Source organism: Dasypus novemcinctus, chromosome 7 (genome assembly GCF_030445035.2).
Source record: "Dasypus novemcinctus isolate mDasNov1 chromosome 7, mDasNov1.1.hap2, whole genome shotgun sequence".
NCBI lineage: Eukaryota > Metazoa > Chordata > Mammalia > Cingulata > Dasypodidae > Dasypus > Dasypus novemcinctus.
In genome coordinates this window covers 43,040,627-43,060,940 of record NC_080679.1, presented here as the reverse complement: position 1 = coordinate 43,060,940, position 20,314 = coordinate 43,040,627, and the positions used below count along the sequence as shown (strand labels likewise).

The window sequence follows — 20,314 nt, the reverse complement described above, 5'->3', positions numbered from 1 at the left end:
TAAGCTGCCTTCTCCACACAGGCTTCTCCACACAGGGCAAGTTCTGGGTTGGCAGGACCCTTAGGCCAGACCCTCAAGTCACCACCAGACAGATTAGACAAGACATGTTCCCAGCATTTGCATGAGGATCACTCTGCTCCCTCCAGAAACAGGCTGGCTCCGCACTGATCCAGTGAGGGGGAGGGGAAAGACAAGCCAGGATATCACAGATCTTAACACTTTTTTTTTTTTAATTTTTATTCCACTCCTCCTTGCAACTTGCTTGTTATTTGCTCTCTGTGTCCATTCGCTGTCTGCTCTTCTGTGTTTTTACTTGTCTTCCTTTTTGTTGCGTCACCTTGCTGAATTAGCTCTCCACAGCACTTGCGGGCCAGTGGCTCTCCACGGCGTGCGGGCGAGCCTGCCTTCACAAGGAGGCCCAGGATGCGAACCCAGGGCCTCCCTTATGGTAGACGGGAGCCCAACTGATTAAGCCATAGCTGCTTCCAGATCCTACCACTTTTAAGTGACCTTTCTCTTGATCCAGCACTCACCGTTACTGCACTCCCTTAACTATTTCCCGGAGCCTGAGAAAGATGTTTCCATTCCAAGAAGAAAGTTTACTCCTGTTCTTGTTGGTTTTTCAAAGCTTCTATTGGGGGAAGGAGCCCTGAAGTGTCTCACTCCACCATCTCGATCATTTTCCCAGATCTATTTTTGAGGTTTGATTTTTAAAATCTTGCTGAATTTCAATTATTATAGACTACAATTAGAGTAGCATTGGCAGGATGGGAAAAGGAAATACTTGTGGCCCCCAGAGAACCTCAGGCCAACCTCAGGCATTACTTTCAAACTTTGTATATAGATCTCCAATGTAAAAGTCTTTCCCCCACCATAGGTAAAAGTGAAATAGAATTTCTTTAGTATTAAGACTACTAAGGGGAGTTGAGGTGGTGCAAGAGAGTAATCACCTCTCTCCCACTCCAGAAGGTCCCAGGATCAGTTCCTGGAGCTGCCTAATGAGAATACAAGCAAACACAGAAGAACACACAGTGAATGGACACAGAGCAGACAAGGGAGGGATGGGGGGAAAATAAATAAAAATAAATCTTAAAACAAAACAAAACTGCTGAATTACAGTTGAACCAAATTGGAAAGCCAGTTTCTTAAAGGGTCATCTATGGATTACCTACTTTGAGTCACTTCTTTCATGCCAAGAAAGCAGTAAGATGCTCCAAGGTGCTGTTCTCCCACAGAATCCTTGAACAACTAGCAAAAACTGGAAGAGCCATCTTCCTCAAAACTCCAAAAAAAAAAAAAAAAAAACAAACAGTTAAGCCATTGCAGTAACTGGGTGACGGCCAAATCAAGAAAATTTAGCTTTAAAAACTGTAGGATGGGAAGTGGACATGGCCCAAAAGACTGGGCTCCCGTCTACCATATAGGAGGTCCAGAAGCCTCCTCGTGAAGGCAAGCTAGACCAAGCAGAGAGCTGGCCCGCACAAGAGTGCTTGCCTGCATGAAGTGCTGGCCCATATGGAGAGCTGGTGCTGCAAGATGACACAACAAAAAGAGACACAGAAGAGAGACAATAAGAGATGCAGCAGACCAGGGAGCTGAAGTGGTGCAAGAGATTGAGTACCTCTCTCCCATTCCAGAAGGTCCCAGGATCAGTTCCCAATGGTGTCTAAAGAGAAGACAAGTAGACACAGAAGAACACACAGCAAATGGACACAGAAAGCAGACAGTGAGTGCAAAAACAATGCGGGGGGTGGGGAGAAATAAATAAATCTTTTAAAAAAAACAAAACTGTAGGAATTATGTATGAATGATATACTCCAGTAAAAAATTTTTTAAAATTTCTTTGTCTTTATTTTTTTTTAATTTTACATTCAAAAAATATGAGGCCCCATATGTCCCCCCACCCCCCTCACCCCACTCCTTCCACAACAACAACCTCCTCCATCATCATGGGACATTCATTGCACTTGGTAAATACATCTCTGAGCACTGCTGAACCACATGGTCAATGGTCCACATTATAGTTTACGCTCTCCCCCAGTCCACCCAGTGGGCCATAGGAGGACACACAATGTCCAGTAACCGTCCCTGCAGTACCACCCAGGACAACTCCAAGTCCTGAAAATGCCCCCACATCACATCTCCTCTTCCCACTCCCCACCCTCAGCAGCCACCATGGCCACCCTCTCCATCTCAATGCTACATTTACTTCCATCACCAATCACATCAGTTCCAGAATGTAGGTCCACTCCAGTCCATACTCCATTCCTCCATTCCATGGACCCTGAAATGGTTATGAGCACTCCACCTCTGTATTGAGAGGGTGCTTAGATTCCACCTTGATGATGGATGCAATTCTGTTTGCAGTTGTAGGCACTCTTGGTTCCCTGGTGTGGTGGTTGACCTTCTTCACCTCCCTGTTAGCTGGCTGGGGTAAATTCAATAAACCAGAGGGTAGGAGTTGCAAGTCTGTTGAGGTTCATGGTCTGGCTATCACATGGACAGTCCAGAGATTCAGGTCGCCTGAGTATACACTAAACCCCAGCGCCAACCACAGGTCCGGTAAAAGTGACAGGAGAGGCTTGTGAACAAAGATCACATCTGAGTCCAACTCCGTCACACTCAGGAACACAAACTCCAAAGTAGAGCCAACTGGCATGGCTAAAATTTTTTAATTAAAAAAAAAAAAAAACTACAAGAGAAGCTCATGATACTTTACTAGCCCCTCACCCACTCCCTTGTTGGTCCAGTGTGGAGTCAGCCTGCGTTCCCACTGTGGGTCCCTGTCCCTGTTCCAGTGGGAGCAGAGTAACCCATAAGTACATACTGGGGTGCCTGTATGTCAATCCCTATCTATAGGGTGGCATCCCGAAAAACTTAGCCAGGAAACTTGTTTCATGATCACTTTCCCAGAACTTGTCCTGCAGGCAGAAGCACCTTGCAAACAGCTAAAGCAGTGTTAGAAACAATTAAGTCAGAGCAGCCTGCAACAAAGGATTACCTTTTTAAATTATGTAGTAGAGCACTTCGGAGGGAGAGAAAGTCTTAATTTATAGGGACTAGAGGAGGCATTCAAATTCCTATATATGTAGCCTATATGTTGGATCAAGTGTTAAAAACTGCTCTTTGACCTTGAATAAAAGGAGGAAATTACAAACACAAATGAGTTGATATGGTTAAGAGTCTTCCTAAAAGAGTCGGGAGGTCATCAGAGGGTAGCACATAGGCATACCTCAGCAGGACCCAAGAAAAAGCCAAAGTAGATACAGCCCTAGGTACTGGTTCTCCTGAAGGCTACAGAGATGCACAAGGTATATAGTCATGGCAGATGGATTTGGAGCTCTGTGCCATGTCAGAGGGCCCTACTTTGGAATTTGTGCTCCTGGGTGTGATGGAGCTGGACTCAGATGTAACTTTTCTACATATGCCTCTTCTGTCACTTTTACTGAACCTGTGGTTGGCACTAGGGATGGTCCATACTCAGAGGACTTGAATCTCTGGACAGCCCGTGTGCCAGCTGGGCCCTAAGCCTCAGCAGAGTGGTGACTCCTACTCTCCGGTTAGTTGGTCTTACCCAGGTCAGCTAACAGGGAGGTGAAGATGGTCAACCACCACACCAGGGAATCAAGAGTGCCTACAACTGTAAGCAGAGAAACTGCATCCATCATCGATGTGGAATCTAAGTCACCTCTTGATCTAGAGGTGGAGAGGACATCACCATCCCAGGGTTCACAGAATTGAGGAATAAAATATGGACTACAGTGGACTTACTGATATTCTACTATAAAACTATTGTGATGAGTAATAGAAGACATTTTAGCATCAAGGTGGAGAAAGTGGCCACAGTAGTTGCTAAGGGCAGGGAGAGGGTAGAAGAGATGTGATGTGGGGGCATTTTAGGGATTTTGAGTTGTCCTAAATGATATTGCAGGGTCAGATGTTGGACTTTATATATCCTGTCATAACCCACTGACACTGGGGGAGAGTGTGAACTACAGGGTAAACTATTACCTGTGTAGTGCAGCAGTGCCCCAAAATGTGTTCACCAAGTGCGATGAGTGTGCCACACTGATGAGACAGGTTGTTGGTGTGTGTGTGGGGGGGGTGTGTGTATACAGGAACCTCTTATATTTTTTAATATAACATTTTTTGTGTGTGATGTATATATCTTCAAAAAAATACAATTTACAAAAATGATATGGTGGGGCATGGGGAGTGGGTTATATGGGAACCTCATGTTTTTTGTTTTTTTTTTATGTTTTTTTAAATGTAACATTCCTTTTGATCTATTAACTTTAATTTTAAAAAAAGGAAAAAAAGACCATATCAGCACTGAAAAATAAAATTTCACACACACAAAAATAACACACACCATAACTGAACTTTTTATAAGAAAAAGTTAAAAATAAAAAAAAAAAGTAATGGAAAACAAATTCCTATAAATGGGGCCACAAACAAGCACAAGATCAATATAGGCTCAAAAAATATGTGATTGTGTGCTTCACATTCACCTCAGCTGATATTCTCATAGGAGGGTTAAATTCGAAGGACAGCACCAGTCAACAGAGAGCCAACTTGCAGAGACTGTGAAAGGTGTTCTTGCATTAGTTCATGTGTTTTTCTTAGTACCCGGCATTCAAGAAAATCTCTGTCATACCACTAGCTGGAAAAAAATTTAAGGAACAGTCTGTTCAGGGACTAAATCCCAGAGTTAACAGTTTAAAAAATTAAAATAAACAGTGTACAAAAAAAATCACAAAACAAACAAAGTAACAGGAAGTGATGGCCCATCCAAAATCCAGAAACCATTAATGAAGAAGACCAGACTTTGAACATACTAGACAAAGACGTTACGAAAACAATCCTCAATATTCTCAAGGAGATAAAAGAAAACAGAGAAAGAACTAAAGGATACCAGGAAGACCATGAATGAACAATATGAGAATCTCAATAAAGAGAAAGAAATTTTAAAAGAAACAAAAGAGAAATACTGGAGTTGAAGACCACAGTAACTAAAATGAAAAATCCCTGAAAGGGTTTTAACAGTGATTGGAGGTGACAGGAGACAGAATTAGTGAACTCGAATGCAAGGCAAGTGAATTGATTCAGACTGAGAAGCAGAAAGAAAAAAAAAGAATTTTAAGAAGTGTACAGAGCCTAAGAGACATGTGGGACACCATCAGGAACTCCAATATATGCATTCTGGGGATCCAGAAGAAGAAAGAGAAAGGGGCAGAAGGAATATTCAAATAAAAAATCCCGTAAAACTTCCCAAATTTAACAAAAGACATGAATATGTACATCCAAGAAGCCTAACAAACCCCAAACAGAATGAACATGAAGACAATCATGCCCAGACACAAAGTAGTCAAACTGTCAAATGCCAAGACAAAAAAGAGAATAAGAGAAAGGCCACGTGTTATGTACAAGTGAGTCCCAATAATGTTAAGGGTCAATTTCTCATCAGAAACCATGGAGGCAAGAAAGCAGTAGGGAAAAAAAATATTTAAAATGCCAAAAGAAGACAATTACCGTGAAAAATTTTATATCGTGAGACTCTTTCAAAAATGAGAGAAAAATTATGACACACCCAGATAAGCAAATGCAAAGAGTTTGTCATCACTAGACCTGCCTACAAGCAATGCTAAAGGGAAGTCTTCAGACTGAAAGGAAAGGATACTAGTAGAAAGTGGATTAAAGCAACATAAAGAAATAGACATTCAGTAAAGGTAATCATATAGTTAATTATAAATGGTAGTATTATTGTATTTTTTGGTATGTAACTACATTTTTTACTTACAGATTCTAAAATGCAAATTCATAAAATGTAATTATAAATGTATAGTTTTGGATAGACAATGCATAAAGATATATTATGTAACCAGTGCAGCGAAAAGGTGGGAGAACAGAGGGATACAGGAACAGCATATGTGTATGCTATTGAAGTTAATTTTATATCAAATCCAGTATGAATTTTACAGATATAAGATGTTAAATTTAAACCCTATGGTAACCACAAAGAAAACACATGAAAAATACATGCAGAAAGATATGGGGAAGAATTCAAAATGGTACAACACAAAAAAGTCAAGTAAATAGGAAAGTAGGCATTAATGGAAGAATTGAGAAAAAAAGATATTGGTCTGTAATTTTCTTTTTTTGTGATATCTTTATCTGGCTTTGGAATTAGGTGATGTTGGCCTCATAGAATGAATTAGGGAGTGTTCCCCTCTCCAATTTTTAAGAATTGGAGTCAGATTGCTTCTATCCTTATCAGTGGCACTGGGAATCTGGGTTTCTTTTTGTTGTGTCATCTCGTTGCTGTGTCAGCTCTCCGAGTGTGCAGCACCATTCTTGGGCAGGCTGTACTTTCTTTCGCGCTAGGTGGCTCTCCTTACGGGGAGCATTCCTTGCACGTGGGGCTCCCCTATGCGGGGGACACCCCTGCATGGCACGGCACTCCTTCATGCATCAGCACTGCGCATGGGCCAGCCCCACCACGGGTCAAGGAGGCCCAGGATTTGAAACACAGACCTCCCATGTGGTAGGCGGAAGTACTATCCATTGGGCCAAGTCCGCTTCCCTGCATGTATTTTCTGTTAACCTAGAACTTCTCTAATAAAAGCAAGTTAAAATGCAGAGTTTTGAGTCCCTCCCTTAACTGCTGAATCAGATTGTGGCGGTGGAGTTTAAGGATCTGCCCCCAGGTGATTCCACTGCACACTAAAGTTTAAAAATTACTGAAGTCAATGCTTAGTGACCACTTTTAATTAACTCAGCCAAACTGTCCCCAATTCTTCTCCCCAGGAAAGTCAAAGGAATCAAAGTTTGAAAAGAAGTCCGAGCTAATTCTCAAAGAAAAAAAGCCAAGAGTCAAAAGGAAAAAGACATCTAAGGATAAGAATTTGGAGATAGCAGCAGAGCTGGGTAGACCCAATGTCATCAATTCTGAGGAAATGGAGGAGACCTCAGATAAACGTTTCTTACCTTCAAGCTCCATTACAGAGGAACTTGGGCTTTTTCCCAAATATGATGCTCAGGAGAGCCAAGTTTCTCTAGAAGGAAGATCATCACCTACCCAGACTGTCACTGTCACTGGAAACATGGAATCTGAAGAAGAGAGAAGCCAGGAAGATCCTTCCAAGGTAGGGTCTGATGCCCTCCTCTTGACCAGAGGGAGTTCTGTCCTCGCCGGCACAATTGCAGAGGTAGGAAAAACCACTCCTATGTTTTTCCACATAGGGAAAAGTGCCATTACTGAACTATCTCTATTATACAATGGTTTTATTTTTTTCTACTGTGGTACCTTCTGATGCTTTTAAGAAGCCAGACCCGATCATATTTACAAGGTGGCCAAGCCCCTCTGAAATGATGCATTCTGTAAGGCCTCCCAGACTGCCAAGACAGGTATCCCACTCCATTAAAGAGCACTAAGTTGGCATAGCACCCATCTGTGAAAGGTGCAGCTCTCACAGTTCCAGTGAAAGGTGTATGCTGGCCATTAGCACCAAGCACATATCCTTGACTTGACCTGGAGCTCGTCAGCTTTTCATGGTTGCTTGCCTCCCAAAAACCATGGAAACCCCTCCTTTCCTAATCTGCTCTTCTGTAGCACCCAGCTAGACCACGTAATAGTTTAGACATGCTCACCTACTTTTATAAGGTGCTTTTGTCCATAAGAGTCACATAGTCCCAGGGCCCCAGATTCTAATGTCAGACATAGAGAAAACTGAGTTAATTAAAAGTGATCACTAAGCATCGACTTCAGTTGAATATCCCTGCAATTAACCAAAAAGTATACCATATAGATACATCATCTTTCAGTTAGAGCAACACATTCAATTTTTCCTCTGTGTTTAGAATAGATCACTGTTTCTTCCACTGAGAAGATATTGAGCTGTATTTAGGGGTCTTACTTGTTAACACACACCCCCAAAGTATCCCAAAGTATCTTTAAACACTAGAAACACTCACAGGTAAGACAATATGATTAAATCTGCATAAATTACATGCACATATAGTGTACCTCTGCTGAATTTCATGTAATCTTTACAACCACACTTATGAGCCTAGTATGATTAGCCCCATTTTACAGACCTTTAAACCAAGGTTCAAGGAGGTAAATGTCAGTTGCCAAAAGTTGCACAACATTGAGCAGTAGGGCCAAGCCTTAAACCCAGGTTCTTGACTCCAAATTCAAAACTCTTTTTGTTCTTTTAAATATTATATTACTAGCTGTTTATATCTCTTACAGCCAGCCCATGGTCTTCCAAAAAGAATTTCAGGAAGGCTTTCCCCCGATCTCAATCCTCCCAACCCCCACCCCAACTGCCTAGATTATAGAATTCTGCTCTGCACAGCAGATGAAAATTTTAATCTGTGGCCATAACTTTCTATGCTTGCTAGATCATCAGAATTTCTTAGATTTATCTTTAATCCATAGGGCCATGCTGCTTCTGCAAAGGCTAAAAAGCAAGGAAGTTCATGCCAAGTTAAATACAGAGTTCCCATGGAAGAGGTGCCTCTCAAATTTCCCCTCATGGGCATATTTATGACTGAGAAAGAGGCACTAGGGAGAACAAAAGAAGCTAAAATGCCCTTCAAATACACTGAGAGAATAACCTTTCATTGAAAAAGTGGGTGTGTATGGGATTAAATGTGAGGCAAACACATCTATATCAAAGACTGCCCCCCAATAAAATAGCTTTTATCTAGAACCAGGTTCCCATCCCTGTTTTCATATTAGAATCACCTGAGAAGTTTTTTAAACACACCACCACCACCACCAGGTCTTATATCCTAGAGATTCTCTTTCAATTGGTCTAGGATGACTCCCTGACCACATGTAGTTTTAAATTTCCTTGGGCAATTCAGAAGTGCAGCTAGGGTTGATAACTCTAGAACAGACATTTATTTTGGCGCTTTAGCTATTTCAGTTAATCTGGGTAATAACCCCATAAGGAAGATAATATTAGAGAAATTAAGTTATTTAATTCCCAAGTTCCAAAGCTAGTAAGAGAGACTCGACCCAGGTCAATCAGTGCTGCCACATAAACATGTGACTATCGTCAGAGTGTGGAATTGGTTTTTTGAATGCATCTCTGATTACGGATCACATTGTGTGGGGTTGGGGAGAGCCAAGACAAATTTACCCCTGATTACAATGCTGTCCCTTCCACTCCGAACACTCCGGTTTCTTAGGCCCTCCTCGCACAGAGAGAGCAGGAGAAAGCTTTCCGGGACAAGCTGCGAGCAGAGAAGGCGGAGATGAGACGACTGGAGGTGGAGAGGAAGAGAAGGGAACAGGAGGAAGAGAGGCGGCTCCAACAGGAGCAGCTGGAGAGGGCAGAGAAGATGAAGGAAGAGCTGGAGCTCGAGCAGCAGAGACGCACAGAGGAGATCCGGTGGGTCGGGCAGCCAGAGACTCCACTTCCACAGATGTTAGGAAGCAGAAAAAAAAGGCAGGGCTCGACCTCCGCTAGGGCAAAGTTAGGTTCTAAGAGTTATGTCTCAAAGTAAAATAACATTTTCATCTTTCTTCATACCCAGTTATTGTAGGAGCAGTGTCTTGACCATAGAAGTAGAAGTTGATAGAACTTCTTGGGAAGGATTGGAGATTCAAACTCAACAAACATTTGTTGGGTCCTGCCACATTGCCAGCATAGTGCTAGGCCCTTTCACAGGACTTAACTCACTTATTTTAATCTTCACAACAACCTTGTAAGGCAAGAGTTTCAAAATCCATTGACAGGCATACCTCAGAGATAGTGTGAGTTTTGTCCCAGACCACTGCAATTGAGTCACATGAATTTTTTTATGTGCATAAAAAAGTTGTGTTTACACTATACTGTAGTCTAATTGTGCAATAGCATTGGGTCTAAAAAAAAAAGTATATACCTTAATTTAAAAATACTTTATTGCGGGAAACGGACTTTGGCCCAGTGGTTAGGGCGTCCGTCTACCATATGGGAGGTCCGTGGTTCAAACCCCGGGCCTCCTTGACCCGTGTGGAGCTGGCCATGCGCAGCGCTGATGCGCACAAGGAGTGCCGTGCCACGCAAGGGTGTCCCCCGCGTGGGGGAGCCCCACGCGCAAGGAGTGCGCCCGTGAGGAAAGCCGCCCAGCGTGAAAAGAAAGAGCAGCCTGCCCAGGAATGGCGCCGCCCACACTTCCCGTGCCGCTGACGACAACATAAGCGGACAAAGAAACAAGACGCAACAAATAGACACCAAAAACAGACAACCAGGGGAGGGGGGGAAATTAAATAAATAAATAAATCTTAAAAAAAAAAAAAAAGATACTTTATTGCTAAAAAATGCTAACCATCATTTGAGCCTTCAGCGAGTTATAATTCTTTTTGCTTCAGTGCCAGTGGCTGCTGACTGATCAGGGTGGTGGTCGTTGAAGTTTGGTGTGGCTGTGGCAATTTCTTAAAATAAGACAATGATTTGCCACATCAATAGACTCTTCCTTTCACGAAAGATTTCTGTGTAGTATGCAATACTGTTGGACAGCATTTTACCCACAATAGTACTTCTTTCAAAATTGGAGTCGATTCTCTCAAACTCTGTCACTGTGTTATCAACTAAGTATAAGAATTATTCTAAAGCCATTGTTGTCATTTCAACAATGTTCACAGTATCTTCATCAGAAGTAGACTCCATATTAAGAAACCATTTTCTTTGCTCATCCATCCTGATCTGTTCAAGTTTTATCATGAGATTACAGCAATTTAGTTATAACTTCAGGGTCCACTTCTAATTCTCATTCTCTTGCTGTTTCCACCACATCTGAAGTTACTTCTTCCCCTGAAAGTCTTGAACCCCTTAAAGTCATCCATGAGAGTTGGAATCAACTTCTTCCAAACTCTTTTTTTTTTATTTTAAGATTTATTGATTTCTCCCTACCCCCTCATTGTTTGCACTTGCTGTGTCTGTCTGTCTTCCTTGTTTTCTTTTTAGGAGGCACCAGGAGCCGAACCTGGGACCTCTGATTAAGGAGGGAGGTGCCTAATTGTTTGAGCCACCTCTGCTCCCTGCTTTGCTGTGTCTCTCATTATGTTTTGCCTCCCCATATCTCTTCTTGTGTCATCATGTTGCATCAGCTTGCCATGCCTGCCCGTCATGTCGGTTGGCTATCTTCTTTAGGAGGCACCAGAAACCTCTGTTCCCAACTTTGTTTTGTCTCTCATTATGTTCCCTCTTCTTGTGTCTCTTGTTGTGGTCAGCTTGCCATGCTGGCCCATCATATCAGCCTGCTGTCTTCTTTAGGAGGCACCAGGATTTGAACCATCAACCTCCTGCATGGTAGGCAGGAGCCCGGTCACCTGAGGCACATCCACTTTTCCCTAGACTCCTCTTTTTTTTTTTTAAAGATTTATTTTATTTATTTCTCTCCCCTTCCCCCTCCCGCCCCAGTTGTCTATTCTCTGTGTCCATTTGCTGCATGTTCTTTTTGTCCGCTTCTGTTGTTGTCAGCGGCACAGGAATCTGTGTTTCTTTTTGTTGCATCATCTTGCTGCATCAACTCTCCATGTGTGCGGCGCCATTCTTGGGCAGGCTGCACTTTCTTTCGTGCTGGGTGGCTCTCCCTACAGGGTACAATCCTTGCGCATGGGGCTCCCCTAGGCCGGGACACCCCTGCATGGCGCGGCACTCCTTGCGCGCATCAGCACTGCACGTGGGCCAGCTCCATATGGGTCAAGAGACGGGGTTTGAACCGTGGACCTCCCATGTGGTAGACAGATACCCTATCCACTGGGCCAAGTCCACTTCTCAACCCAGACTCCTCTTATTGTTGATATTTTGGCCTTCTCCCATGAATCACAAATGTTTTTAATGGCATCTAGAATGGTGAACCCTTCCCAGAGTTTTCAATTTACTTTGCCCAGATCCATCAAAGGATCACTATCTATGAAAGCTATAGCCTTACAATACATATTTCTTGAATAATAAGACTTGAAAGTTCTAATGACTCCTAGCAGAATGGTTGTGTTAGCAGAATGGCTGTGTTAGCAGGCATGAAGTGAGATGGACAGGGGCCACCTTGTTTGGAATCAGCAAGTTGTCCCTCTTATGGGACTCTCGCCTCCCCCCAGCCAGTCCCATCCTGTCACTACCTGTCAGGATGAGCTGGCTCTGCCTAGCACTAGAAGATGGTGAGGAACACCTCATGCCCCATAAAGGGAGGCAAGAGCTGGCCCATCCATATCCCCACCCCCCACCTGATGCAGGCAGACCCACTTTGATGGGCAGCCCCTGCTCCCCACCATGATTTCACCTTCCCCTTTATATCCTCAGCCCCACTGGCAGAATCAGCTTTGAGTAGCTGTACAGTTTTTCTCACTCTTGGAGAAGACTTATTTGTTGGAGTTTCACTTGGTCTGAGCTTATTTTGAATAAAAAAAGAAAAAGAAAACAATCATCTCATTGTACATCTCTTTCAGAGCTCTTGGGTGACCAGGTGTGCTGTCAATGAACAGTAATATTTTGAAAGGTATCTTTTATTTCTAAGCAGTAGGTCTCAACGGTCAGTAAACCACATTGAAATAGATGTGCTATCATCCAGGCTTTGTTGCTCCATTTATAGAGCACAGGAAGAGTAGATTTAGCGTAATTCTTAACGACCCTAACATTTTCAGAATGGTAAATGAATATCGGGCTTTTGCTCCGGGCAGCCAAGAAGGGAAGATGCAACAAAGCCTGAGTTTTAAAGAAGTATGACGATCATAATGCTAAATGTTGCCCCAAAAAAAAGATGGCTGGAAAAAAAACAACTATAAGAGGTACCTAAAGTTACAACATACAGGTAGCTGCAGATCAATGTTCAGGTCCATAGCCATGGTATTCAGAAATTCTTCTTAGCCTCAAGTGTGGCATGCAACAATCTTGGGAAGAAAAATGAATTGGCCAAGAAGACAGATGAATAGAAGCAAATGGAGAAAATTATTTTGATGTTGATAACCTTATCTCAGTTTAATACTTACATTTTTAATTTCTGAGCAATAAAGTATGTTTTCTTTAAAAAAAAAAAAAAAGAATATTGGCTTCAACTATAAGTCGACTTAAAGTCACCAGCTGCATTAACCCCAAACAAGAGAGTCAGCCTGTCCTTCGAAGCTTCAAAGCCAGCATGACTTTAGCTATCAAAGTCCTAGATGGCATCTTATTCTGACAGAAGGCTGTTTCAGTGAAAATCTGTTGTTTTGTGTAGCCAGCCTCATCAATTATTTTAGCAAGCTTTTCTGGATAACTTGCTGCAGCTTCTACTCATCAGTACTTGCTGCTTCATCTTGTACTTTTATGTTACCGAGAAAACTTTCCTTAAACCTCATGAACCAACCTCTGCTAGTTTCAAACTTTTCTTCTGCAGCTTCCTAGACTCTCTCAGCTTTCACAGAATTGAAGAGTATGGGCCTGTATTAGGATTTGGCTTAAGGGAATGTTGTGGCTGGTTTGATCTGCTGTCCAGATCACTAAAACTTTCTACATATCAGCAGTAAGTCTGTTTCTCTATCATTCATGTGTTCACTGGAGTAGCACTTTTAATTTCCCTCAAGAACTTTTCCAGACCTCATATTTTTTTAATGTAATATTTTTTAAAAATGAATAAAGACAAAAAAAAAAAAAAGAACTTTTCCTTTGCATTCACAACTTGGCTAACTGTTTGGCACAAGAGGCCTAGCTTTCAGCCTATCTTGACTTTCAAAATGCCTTCCTCACTAAACTTAGTCATTTCTGGCTTTTGATTTAAAGTGAGAGACATGTGGCTCTTCCTTTCACTGAACACTTAGAGGTCATTGTAGGGTTAATTATCCTAATTTCAATATTGTTGTTTCTCAGGGAATAGGGAAGCCGGAAGAGAGAGAGAGAAAGAGAGATGAAGGAACAGCCAGTTGGTGGAGCAGTCAGAACACACACCGTCTTTTATGGGCACAGTTTGTGGAGCCCCAAAACAATTACAATAGTAACATCAGGGAAGTGGATGTGGCTCAAGGAATTGGGCTCCCATCTACCGTATGGGAGGCCCCAGGTTCGATTCCTTACCTCCTGGTGAAGGCAAGCTGGCCCATGCCGCAGAGAGCTGGTGGCCTGCAACGCAGAGAGCTGGCACAGCAAGGTGATACAACAAAGGGAGACGAGAGGGGAAGACAGTGAGAGACGCAGCAGACCAGGGAGATGACAAGGTCCAAGCAATTGAGGGCCTCTCTCTCACACTGGAGGTCCTGGGATAGCTTCCTGGTGACTCCTAAAGAGAAAGATGAGAAGAAAAGACAAGCAGACACAGAAGACACACAGCAAATGGACACAGGGAGCAGACAGTGAGCGCAAACAAAGGGGGTGGGAAGGTGATAAAAAAATAAAAATTTTAAAAATTTAAATTTAAAAAGTAGTTACATCAAAGATCACTGATCACAGCTCATCATAACAGATATAATAATGAAAAAGTTTGAAATATTTCAAGAATTACCAAAATGTGACATAAAGAAACAAAGTGAGAACATATTGTTGGGAAAATGGTGCTAATAGACTTGCTTGATGCAGGATTGCCACAAACCTTCAATTTGTAAAAAATGCACTATCTGCAAAGTGCAATAAAGCAAAGCACAATAAGATGAGGTATGCCTGAATAAAAATGGAAAATGAAGCTCTGAGAACTAAAGGTCCCTACCCCAGAGCTCAGAGCTGTGTACTCGAAGCTAAGTTTCTAGCCCCAAGTCCATTGCGTTCTGGCTTCTGCTCTGCAATCCTGGCTTTCCTGGGAAAGCCAAGTCTCCTTTGAATGGAATGCTCTGCCTGACCTGTAGGCTCAGTTTGGCCTGAAACGGCAAACCTCCACCAGGGACACTGACTACTGGCTTGTCTTACATGCTGGATGCTCCAGTGTTTTCTTCCATTTACCCTGATCATCTTGTGTGTTTTCTCAGCTTGAGGAAACAGAGACTTGAAGAAGAACACCAGCGGCAGGAGGAGGAAGAGAGAAAGCAGAGGCTCCAGTTACAAGTAGCCCAGGAAAGAGCCCGGCAGCAGCAGGAGGAATTCCGGAGAAAGCTGCAAGAGCTGCAGAGAAAAAAGCAGCAGGAGGAAGCCGAGAGGGCTGGTAAGAGCAGTTCTTGAGCTCTCTGCATCTACCTTCCATTTGGGACAGAAATATCTTTCCCCTCTGTGGGGTGTTCATTTTAATCTCCCTAAAGTTATTCCTTTCCTACACCTTAGTGTATGAAGCACTGTAAATGTATAAGCTATTTTTTCGAAGTAATGATTATGTGTGACTATGGTGAATCAGGATAGATTAGAATAAGAAACGAAAGACTCAACTTATGGAAATAATTCTTGGATCCCAGTCCCAATTCAGGTATCTCCTGAAGTGGGAGCTAGCCCCTCCATTTGCCCTTTCAGCAATGCTCAGGACCGCCTATGTTAGAGACACAGGCCTGTTCTTTGCTTCCCTCCCTAGCAGGTGGAAGCAGAGTCACAAATATCTGGATAGATTCAGGGCAGACTTTCAGTGTTTATGCATAAAATCTCTCCAGCCTCACTTTTGAAGAGGTAGGAATTTCAGCGGATGACACTCTGTGGTTCACTAACTGGTTCTGGCACTTTAGACAGGTCAGTCCCACTGAATAAGCACCAAGTTTCTCCAGTCCCAGATCTGGCACCCCTCCCCAACCCAGCTGCATACCATTCCAAGAGTGTACCAGGTTCTGAAAAATTCTTCCCCAAGGTTTTGTATTAATTGCACAGTGCATTGCACATAGTAGGTTCTTGGTAAAGGACTCTTAAATCAGTAAATTAGCCCCCAAGACAATACCTGCAGAGGATCTGGCAGCCTGCTAGCAAGCAAGCTGCAGAATTTCTCACAATCTATGAGTTATATCCAAGAATTTTTTTCTCCAATAATGAGACCCCTACTAAGCCAATTCCCCTTTCTATTCTGCAGAGGCAGAGAAGCAAAGGCAGAAAGAAGTGGAAATGCAGTTAGCAGAAGAACAAAAACGTCTGTTGGAAATGGCTGAAGAAGAACGGCTGGAGTACCAGCGGCACAAACAGGAAGCAGAAGAGAAGGCCCAGCTGGAGGCAGAGGAGAGGAGGCAAAAGGAAGAGGAAGCGGCAAGGCTGGCTCTGGAGGAAGCCCAGGAACTAGCCAGGTACCCGAACTTGGGCAAGAGGTGCGATTGTCCTCTTGGGCACGAGGGGCATTGTCCAAGGGCTTGATGCCCTGGTGCTAGTATTTCACTTTGCACTGCCTTTGGATAAGTGAAATTTTCCCACTCCCCAAAAGCATGGTTTGGAAGCACTAAGTAATAGAGATTCCTTTGCTGCAAATATCACAGGATTCCTTCATGATTTATAGTAGGGATTACATTCATTGATTTGTAGCATATTGAAGCTGGTTGGGAGTTTAGAGATGAGAAAAGAGTCCCAAAGAAGGGAAGGATCTCCATCAGGGCTAACAGTGAGCTAGGGTCAGTGTAATGCCCCCTAACTCTGAACTCACTGCCTTTGTCAATAAGGATTTATTGGGTGCCTATTGTGTGCCAAAGTCTGATCTTGACACTGGGAACTCAGGAATAAGCAAGGCAAGGTTTCTTCTCCCATAGCATTTACTTTCTAGGGACATGGGGTAGAAAGACTCCAAACAAAGATATTTTTAGCTGGCAATAATTGCTATGCAGAAAATTTTATAAGTAGATGTGATAGACTCACTGGCAGCTTATTTTAGATTGGCTGGTCAGGGCCAGACCTTTTGGAAGAATTGATATTTAAGGTGAGACCTGAATGACAAGGAGTCAGTCACATGAAAATCTGGGAGAAAAATATTCCAGCAAATAAACAGCAAGTGCAAAGGCCCAAAAGATGAATGAGGCTGGCATGGTGGTGAAATAAAAAACGGTCAGCATAGCTGGAGTGAACAAGGCACAAAGAATACTTTCAGATAAAGTCAAAGAGGGAGGACAAGACCAGATTTTATGAAGGCCTTAAGAGAAATGGTACAGAATCAAAGTCATCAAAGGCCAAGGGCATTTCTCCTCTTCATTGTCCTACAATATTAATGATCTTTGCATCTTTCTGATAATAGAATTTCTTTAGTAATGTGGTTTCAATCTAGTCTTTTTTAAAAAGTGGATCCTCTGTAGTTGCTTTGTCATTAATTTCCCCTCCAAAGTTCTAGAGAACCATCAAAATTGAGGTAAAAACAAAAACAAAAACAAAACAAACCACCCAAAACAGTATAATTTCAAGCTTAATTCTAAACTCTTTTCCCTCTGAAATACATTTACCACAATTTAAGCCTAATTTTATCCCATCAGGAATGCAAGCCATAGAAAAGACCTTGTCTGTCTTACTTTCTCCCCCTATTAGGGACCAGAAAGAGAAGGCAGCCAGAACTCTATTTCAAGGTTTTCCATCAACCTTGAAGAGTTGAGTTCCTCCCCCAGACTTTCTTCAGCTGCTGTGAATTATAAAATGGATCATTAGGGAAGTCGATTCAATTTTAAAACTGTATATTCCATTTATCATAGCAGTATGGCTAGGTTCAAAAAAACTGAGACCAAAAGCAAGCTATTGGTGTTTCAGCTTTCCACAAAAAGAAAACTGACAGACATACAAGGGGAAGGTAAGCAACTTCGTAAGGCTAGTCGACGTAAGTGGAAAAAAAATTGGTAACTAAAGGGATTCATGAGTGGTGGAGCCTCATCCCACCGAGTCAGAACTTTACTTTATCCTCATTTGTGTGACCTTGGCCTAGGTACTTAAACTTCTCTGAGCCTGTTCCCTCATCTCAAACACAAGGGAGTCCTTCCAGCATTATAAGTTGAAGAACTGTGAACCATGCCTTTCCTTTTACTTTTCGAATAGAAGGCCTTTGATACTCTAAACCTCTTATGTAAAGGTTCAAAATGAACCAATCTCAAATGAATTCCTAAAATGCAAGTTCAACAATCCTGCTGATTGTTCAAATCCAAAATTCTTCAACTAACTTAAAAGGACAGTTTCTAGAGTGCTTATCCCTACTGAGATTGGGGGTTGGCTTGTCTCGTCTCCTTAGGCAAAAAGCTGCTTTGGAGAAACATATTCATTTCCATCGAGAGCTGCATAAGGAAGCCAATAGCCTGCAATGGACACAGAATATTTCCAGAGCATGGGTCTACTCCTATTTCCAGTTCCTACAAATACCCAGGCCTTAAAGGCTAGAAGAAAACTAAAAAGTAAGTTGGGGGAGAAAAAAAAATTTTTAACAGTGGAAAAGTAGCTTCCTTTTATAATAAAGTTCTATCCTGAGCCTAGTTGGTTTCATTTCACATGGTTCACCTGAACCCACTTGAGATTTTCTCTACTAAGGGACCTCCATTCCCACCACCCTCCCTACCACAGAGGTACTTTTTGCTCAACCCAATTAAATTCTTTACTTAATACTTTGTGTTTTTTAAAACCACATAAATCCAGAAACTTAGGCCCCTGCTACTGTTCATGGCTTCAAAATTGCATTCTGAAATACTAACATGGTCTCAGAATAGCCAGTGTTTCATTTCAGTAAGTTTGTGTCTGAAAAAGAGTTGCAGATAAACAGAAATTCTATAAAAAATAATTCTAAATTAGCTGAGAGGGATTTGCTATTAAGAATTTTATTGTAAATCTCTTTAGAAGGCAAAACCATTTCATCCTGAGAATCGAAAATTCATGTCTATTAAAAGAGTCTTTTGACAACCACTTGACAAATGTTCCCTTGAGCAAAATGAGCTGTTTTTGTAAAGCTCTTCTCACATCCCCAAAGTACACATTCTAGAGCTGAACTGACCAATATGGTAGCCACTAGTCACGTGGGTGTTTTAGTTTCAGTTCTTCGGTCATACTAGTTACATTTCAAGTGCTCAGTGGCCACATGTAACTACCACCACCATACTGGACAGCACAGATAGAACGTTTCCATCATCGCGAGAAGTTCTATTGTTAAACTCCCATTCTAAAGCCCTGAAAGTTAACAAATCTTAAGTTTTTGCTCCTAACTGCTTTAAAGAACTGAACTTGCACAAAATTTCCCATTTAAAATCACCGATTTTTGTCTCTTTAATATAAAACATCCCTCTAAACAATATATGTCATAGAATGAAGGTAATTAAAGAATATGAAAGAGTTTTAGCAAACAACGTAATTTGCTAAAATTGTTAAAGCAAGCAGTATGAGAACAAGAATTTTCCTGAGTTTCCAGTGGACTTATCCTACATGTTGCTACTTATAGCTAATATTTACAGGTAATTCTCTCAAAATTTCCACTAATGATTATAAGGTATTTGCTTTCTACAGGAACTGCACCTCTACAAATCAGAAGTTGGACTTAATTTGGATTCTGTATTGTGTCACTGGACTTGCTCAGATTTGATGCATTAACTCCTAGCTTTATGTAAAACTAAATAGAAATAAAATGGCCAAAACACTGAATAATATCAATTGTAGTGAGTTTAAATACCATTTTCTCAAGCTTGTTGACCCTGCTTGCCTATTCAATCAATTCATTCAATATTTTTTTTAAATTCAATATTTAATTAGATGAGAAGAGTATCTTAAATAATTTAACCAAGAATAGACGAACACATAAGGAAAACATCCTTGTGGGGGAAATCTACTGTAACAGTTTGATATTATTGATGAAATTCCAAAAATAAATATTGTTTGTAAACTCTTTTCCTCTGGGCATGTGAGATTATATTGAATTCAGTGTCAGTAGGGCATTGAGTCCCTGCCCCTTGGTGGGTGGGGACTTGCAGATAAAAGGCATGGCAAAGGACAGAGTTGAAAGGTTCTTAATGTTGGAGTTTGATGATGAAGCTGGAGCCCTGGGAAGTGAGGAACCCTGAACCCAGACAGTAGCAAGACCCTGGAAGGGAAGAACCCAGGAAGCCTGAACCCTCACAGAGGCCGGCAGCCATCTTGCTCCAACATGTGGAAATAAGACTTTGGTAAGGGAAGTAACTTAAGCTTTATGGCCTGGTATCTGTAAGCTCCTACTCCAAATAAATACTCTTCATAAAAACCAACTGATTTCTGGTATTTTGCACCAGCACCCCTTTGGCTGACTAAATATACCTACCATTATGGACTTTAATTTCTTCCTTCTTTTACAAATTTAGGATGCTGCAGTCAAGCACCCGGTAGAGTGGCTACACTAAATATTATTCAAATTTCCTTCTAAATTGGATATTCTATTAAAATGTTACTGTGAAATGCCTATTTTATCACTACTACACTAAATAAGCACATTCTTAAGTTAACTACAGCATGGCGGCGGACTTGGCCCAGTGGTTAGGGCGTCC

General features: G+C 41.9%; 1 protein-coding gene across 2 annotated transcripts in view; it reads left to right on the top strand.

Moving 5' to 3' along the window:
- The window catches only part of KIAA2012 (KIAA2012 ortholog), a 127,418-nt gene extending 107,735 nt beyond the window's left edge, over positions 1-19,683 (top strand). For both annotated transcript variants that reach the window (XM_058300363.2, XM_058300364.2), the window contains 6 exons: positions 6,808-7,208; positions 9,202-9,404; positions 14,927-15,099; positions 15,940-16,147; positions 18,052-18,211; positions 19,308-19,683. In XM_058300363.2, coding sequence (XP_058156346.1) covers positions 6,808-7,208; positions 9,202-9,404; positions 14,927-15,099; positions 15,940-16,147; positions 18,052-18,190 — 1,124 coding nt within the window. In that variant the 3' untranslated portion in view covers positions 18,191-18,211; positions 19,308-19,683. The remainder of the gene's footprint in view (positions 1-6,807; positions 7,209-9,201; positions 9,405-14,926; positions 15,100-15,939; positions 16,148-18,051; positions 18,212-19,307) is intronic.
- Positions 19,684-20,314: the final 631 nt, after the last annotated feature.